The 6725-nt window shown below is 46.7% G+C and overlaps 1 protein-coding gene across 1 annotated transcript in view; it reads right to left on the reverse strand.

Annotated features, from left to right (window-relative positions):
* The window catches only part of LOC107743431 (Purkinje cell protein 4-like), a 28942-nt gene that overhangs the window by 2915 nt on the left and 19302 nt on the right, over window positions 1-6725 (reverse strand). Inside the window, exon 2 of the mRNA XM_016556660.1 lies at window positions 4811-4859. Within this exon, the coding sequence (XP_016412146.1) occupies window positions 4811-4859 (49 nt within the window). The remainder of the gene's footprint in view (window positions 1-4810; window positions 4860-6725) is intronic.

Here is a 6725-nt window from a genome sequence, read left to right on the forward strand (position 1 = left end):
TTCTCTTTCAAGCATACGTTTCGGTGTCTCACTATGGGATATCCTAACTCCCGTATTGCCAGATAGCCTGCCTCGAAGTCTCCTGCCAACCACAATCACCGCATCCGGGGCTGAACGAGTCATGACTCGTGACTCACATTCCTACGCTCAATACTGCATGTGCTAAAGTTTGAGCTGTAACATCCAGTTTATAAAACCTTGCAAATGTATGCGGTGAGGACCAACTCGCCGCTTCGCAAATATCCTGTAACGTGACTCCTTTAAATAGAGCCCACGAAGTTGACATTCCCCTTGTTGAGTGTGCACGTAAACCAGGTGGGGACACAAGGCCCTTACTGGAATATGCCAACGAAAATCGCCTTCACTATCCAGTGCGATAAACACTGTTTAGTAATCGGCTTCCCCGTACGAGGTTTCATCCAAGATATGAAAAGCTGATCACTCTCCCTGAACCCTCTGGTTCTTTCTGTATAAATTCGTAAAGCACGCACTGGGCACAATGCATTTAACTTTTGCTGTTCTGATGAAGCAAAAGGTGGTGGATAGAAGGCTCTTAACTCAAGAGGAATGATAGCATTAACTATTTTGGGCATGAATGCAGGATTAGGTTTCAGAACTACCCCTGCATCCCCAGACATGAACTGCAAACACGCTGAATGCACTGAAAACGCGTGAATCTCGCCGAAGCCAAAGCTAACAGCAGTGCCATCTTTAATGACAATATTTTGAAATCAACCTTGTCCAGCGGCTCAAATGGGGACATAGAAAGAGCATCAAGCATCAATCCCAAATCCCAAATCCCATGAGGGGGAAAGCGGTTTTGAAACTGGCAAAGCGCGGCACGCACCCTTCATGAACCTGCATACCAAAGGATGCTGCCCCACAGTTTTGTTATCAAAACCAATGTGGCAAGCAGATATAGCAGCCAGAAACACTTTTATTGTTGAAAACGCTTTCCCTTGGTCTATCAAATCCTGAAGAAATGATAGAACAACTGCCACTGAACACTGAAAGGGAATCTCGTGTTTAGTTGCGCACCATCGCTCAAGGGTCTTCGTACAGCATATGTATGATCTCCGCTAGCCAATATTTCCCTGGCCACCTCGGAGCTATTAATATCAATTTCAGTCCCTCCTCCCTCACTCTGTAAAGTGTTGGGGATATTAACGCTATCGGTGGGAACGCGTAAAGGAAAGTGCGAGGCCATTCGTGCGCCAGCGCATCTATCCCCAGAGGCGCGCTCTGATCTTTCAGAGAGAAGAACAGAGGACACTAAGCATTGTCGTGGGACACGAACAGATCCACTGTCGCTCTGCCATATATGCTCCAAATCTGTTCGACCACTTCCCTGTTTAATTTCCACTCCCCGTAGAGGGGATTGCCCCTGGACAGCAGATCCGCACCCTGGTTCATGACACCCTGTACGTGCGTCGCTCTCAGGGATAAAAGATTGGCATTGCTCCATAAAATCAGTTTGCGTGCTAACGTGTGCAAAGAAAGTGATCTGAGACCTCCCTGTCGGTTTATGTAAGCCACAACTGTAGTGTTGTCCGTTCTCACGAGAACATGATGCCCTTTCAGAAAAGGAAGAAAATGCTTCAGCGTCAGAAAAATGTCTAGCATTTCCAAATAGAAGATGTGAAGATTGGTCAGTTGTTGACCCCATCTTCCATTCACTATCCTGCCATCGTGAATGCCCCCTCCACCCGACAACGACGTGTCTGTTGTTATGACTTGTCTGGCTCGAACCACGCCCATGGGTACCCCTTGAACCAGAAAGGTCGGGTGTCTCCACTGGTGCAGTGCCAAGACTGCCTCTGACGTCACTCACTCTCCTCCGGGAGTGACGTAATGGGTCCAGCCCCTGAGACGCTACCCAGCGTTGAAACTCTCTCATGAACAGTCTGCCTAAGGGAATAACTATCAGGGCTGAGGCCATCAGTCCTAATAGTCTGAGGCATGTGCGAAAGGAGACACCGTGTGGCTGAGTCGTGAGCGAGTTTGTGGTCTGTACTGCGCATGCGTGGGCACTTAGCGCTTGGACAGAGTTTAAGTGTCTCATCACCTCTAAGGGAGCGATAACTCCCTGAGGTGATGTTATAATGTGTTCTGTTAACATGTTTTGCAACATTTTTTTGGGAGGGGAGGGGGAATTATGTTTTGCAACATGTTCTGGGAATACAGTGAAAACTTTATTGAGTTTTGAACATGAAAAGTGCTTGTGACTAGTGGGTGGGTGTGCACCACTGCGCCATCTGTTGTCCTTTTCACTGCTCTGCTTCCCCTGGCCCAACCGGGCTCTATTCTCCACACAGAACATCTGGGAACTTCGAAACTCATCCCTTGTCGAACGCTGAACATCTGAGGGTCGGGAGCTAGCGAACAGGGGGGCTGTGGGCTCCTTTCCCCGGGGAAGACCTCATCAAACTGCCTTCTTTTTCCTCCTTGCTCCCTGAGGATGGGAGTGAGGTTGAGGAGCTGGCTGGACCGCCTGAGCTGTTGCATGTGGATAGTTCTTCCTTGGCCAGGCAGTTCTCTGTTCTGGGACCCCGCTGTGACCCGCTGCATTCACGTTCGGTCTCTGCCGTCTAGGAATGTGATAGCTGGGGGGTGGGCGGGCTGTAACTTGTGCGAAGGTCTGCCGAGGTGGCGGAGGGGGTGCAGTCTGTGCCTTTCTAGGCATACAGAGCTGCAAAGCCTCATCATCCCTCTTCTTTTCCTCGCATCTCTTTTGCATCAGTGTCAGAGCCGAGCCAAAAATGCCCTCTGCGACCACCGGTGCATCCAGGATGGCTTATTTCTCCCTGTCAGAGAGATTCACCAAGTTAAGCCAACGTCCTCTCTCTTGAATGACCATTGTGGCCATGGCCTTGCCCGCGGCTTGAACCGCGCACCTCTGAAGACGCAGAGAAAGATCCGTAACGACACAGATCTCTTCCCAGTGCGTCTGACCTGGCATGGTCGACGCTTCGTCCTGCAATTCCGCTTGGTACGCGGTCAGCATAGAGGTCGCGTTCAGAGCCCTGACAGAGAGAGCAACTGCTTTATAAGCGCGTTCCGTCATGCTTGACTGGAAACGGTCCACTTTGGATGGCAACGTCGGATTTGCAGCCACCGTGTGCTTTGGGTGCCAGTGCGCGGCAACTAATGGCTCCATGGGGGGCATTCGGAGAAGTCCTACCTTCTCCATTCCCTCCACATCGAGAGCGGATCCTCCCTGCACAGGCATTTTGCTGGTGAACGGTTTGTCCTTCCAGGTCACCGCAACCACCTCCAGGAGCTCTGGAAACACAGGAAGGAGCTGCCGTGCTGCCCGTTTCGCTCTCGGCAGCCTCTTGCCCTCGTAGCGAGACTTTACAGTCTCTGCTACCACGGTCGGCCACGGAATGTTTAGTTTCTCTGCAGCGCGTTTGGACACCTCCTGCAGATCAACACTGAGAAGAGGGGATGGTGCCCCGTCCGCATCTTCCGTGGATCACGTCGCGGCGAGGGATTGTGCCGGGAGCGCAGGGGGGAGGAAAGGGGAGTCCTCAAAATCGTCCTCTTCTTCAGAGAGAAGAAAGTCCAATTGTCCCTCTTCCTCGAAATCAAGCGCGTCCTCTTCCTCGTCCGAAGCGTGCACAGTGTTCACAGGAACTGGGGTTCTCGATCGCCAATTGGGCATGTTTCAGCCCAAGACATGCAGAGCAGACCTGGTGTGTGTCCTTGCATTAAATTTTGTTCCCGCATGAACAAAGTCGCACAGCATCTCCCTCACTAGCTGGGACAGTCTGCATTGCTGCAGCCATCGGAATATCGAACAGTCCTTGCAATCGGCTGGAATGCAAATTGAAGGAGTGAGGCGAAAAACGGCGTGGAGGCCAGTTGTTCATCCAGGAGTTCGTCAGAAGTATACCTAATTTGTAGGCTTCTGGTGTGAAGCGAGAAGAGGTTTTTGAATGTCGTGGTGACGTTGTTTTGTGCCCTTTATACTGAGGGGTGGGGAGGCCACTCCCAGACACAACGTCACGTCTGCCAGCCAATTGGGGCTGGCGTAATGTAATACGCGGAACGGGCGTATCCCATAGTGAGACACCGAAATGTATGCTTGAAAGAGAACCGCTAGATTTAAATCAGCACAGCCAGCGAAGGATCAAACGCAACTGTTTTGAATGAGCGCACCTTTTTTTAACAACCAAAAAGTTTTGTTGTCTGTTGCGGAAGAACAGACGTTCCTCTCCTTGATAGCAGAGGAGCGGATCCAGCGAGAGCTTGATGGGGCGACGTGGAATGAAAAAGTTTTTTTTAGGAGTCGTGGTAGTAGAGGCGGCGCAACTATAACAACATGTGAATAATCCCGCCCACTCTAAAGCGGTACTGAACTGCAGTGAAAACGCAAACCGTGCCGAGCCGAGTCGTACCACGCAGTGGAAAAGCGCCATTAGTTAATGCATTAAAAGCGTTAGTGTTTCCAACAGTACTTGTATTTCTCAGTTTTCATGAGTTTTAGAAATTCATGAGTTTAAAACATGATGATGATGATGAACTGTTACCGTAACCATAAGAAATAAAGTAATTTAACATGAGGGTGAGTAAATACTGACAATTTCATTTTTTGTGAAAATTTCCATTTTTTCTATTCCTTTAATTGCACACTTTATTAAATGACCATGTTTCTTTACTAATCCACACTTACCTTCAATCATAAAATCATATTGCATTTTCTACAAATATTGTTTACACTGCGTAAGAGAGAAAGAAATGCAAACTTGCAAATGATTTTATCCAGATAACAAAATGCACAATTCCAGTGTAGAGTACTGAATTATACCTTGTCCACCTGAGGGTTTGATATTTCCAGCTGACCCGGATTCTTGTCTCTGTAAACAAACAAAAATAAAACATAAATTAATATCTGTAGATATATTCAGAAGAAATCCCATATAGCCAAAGAATGATGAGACAGGCATTGAAGATGTCAGTTTTCTGTCTTATTAGCTGATCACAATTTAGTGCTTCATATCCTGAATTAATAACTCAGTGTGTACAATGAATTTCAAACACTTCAGAAGAGCTTTGATGCTCTGACACTAAAGCAATCTTCCTTGGCGTGTATGTGTGTGTGTGTGTGTGCGTGTGCATGCCGCTCGTTTTCTGCTGATGGCATTCTGTATGGATCTGGTTACAGTGGAAAGCGTGTCATTATATGCAGAAGGATTATTCCACACACTGGCGCAATTTAATCATATTATTCTCTCTCTCTCTCTTTTCCTCTGTCTCCTTCTACCTCAATCAATCATCTTGCATTCAGTTCTATCTTTGTCTTACAGGCTCTGATAAACGTGTGGAATTTGCATAAGAATGTTTGGCAGGGGAAAATCTGCGAACGCTTCACGTTGCCCATAGCTTCTGATACAAACTGCTCGGTTATTGCTTTGCATTAAGGAGCCGATGCAAAGAAGTCATCCTGCTGGATGGTGTAGTGAATAGTTTTGTGGCTGTTATGGGGATGGTGAAGGGCGCTGCTGCATAAATTACAGTCATTTGAAATGTCATACAGCATAGACAGTTGAACGTACAAGCACTTGGTGCTACATTTCATGATAAAAGCTTGAGAAATTAAATAGATGCAAAAATGTTAGCCCAAATTGCCAATCAGTCAAGTCAAGTCACCTTTATGTACAATGCTTGGTTCAAAGCAGCTGCACAATATTAAACAGGAAAATAACAGAATCAATGATGAAGCTTCTTCAGATTTGAGACAGAATTCTGCTGTAAAGCAGCTCTAACAAGACAGTAGTGTCATTGTTTAGCTCAAGTCAGTTCAGTGTTGGTTCAGTTCAATAACTGTGTAAACTTCCTCAATTATGAAACAAACATTCAGCTATAAGAAGCTCTACAAAAAAAACAATGGTGTCATTATTCAGCTCGAGTCAATTCAATGTTGATTCAGGAGGAAATAACAGAAAGTTCTGAAAAAAATGAAGTGAAAAATGTAGATATTGGATATTTAATTGTGCATGTTCATTTCCCCTAATTTTAAGTTTATACTTAAAGGGGTCATATGATGCGATTTAAATTTTTCCTTTCTCTTTGGAGTGTTACAAGCTCTTGGTGCATAAAGAAGATCTGTAAAGTTGCAAAGACTAAAGTCTCAAATCCAAAGAGATATTCTTTATAAAAGTTACGAGTCAACCACACCTACCTAAAACGGCTCGTTCTAACACGCCCCCACATGTCTACGTCACGATGTGGGAAGATTTGCATAACACCACCCAAATGTTCACGCAAAGAAAGAAGTTGTAACTTTTATTCTCGCTGTAGTACTGTTGTTGCCGCCGGCGCCATGTCGTGAAGACGCTGTGTTTCATTGTGAAAGTGATATCATTCCAAAAGAGGACGATATCCGCTTCGTCATGCCTAGAGCTGATCCGTGCTGGTCGCTGAGGAAATACATCAACTTCGCGCTGTGGATCGCCGGATCGGCTTTCACCATGGAAGAAGCGGAGTCCAGCCCGGGGTCGTCACACGTGGTTGCCGCAGGCATCACAATATGGTAAGGGACGTAACATTTCCGTCACACGCTCGAGGTATTCGGCCAATCACAACGCACTGAATAGCTGGCCAATCACAGCACACCTCGCTTTTTCAGACCGATGAGTTTTGTAGAAATCGACGTGTTTCAGAAAGGCAGGGCATAGAGGAGAAACAATAATGTACAATATGTGGAAAATAATGTGTTTTTT

This window comes from Sinocyclocheilus rhinocerous, unplaced genomic scaffold (assembly GCF_001515625.1).
Source record: "Sinocyclocheilus rhinocerous isolate Xijiao unplaced genomic scaffold, SAMN03320098_v1.1 scaffold106, whole genome shotgun sequence".
In the NCBI taxonomy this organism is placed as follows: domain Eukaryota; kingdom Metazoa; phylum Chordata; class Actinopteri; order Cypriniformes; family Cyprinidae; genus Sinocyclocheilus; species Sinocyclocheilus rhinocerous.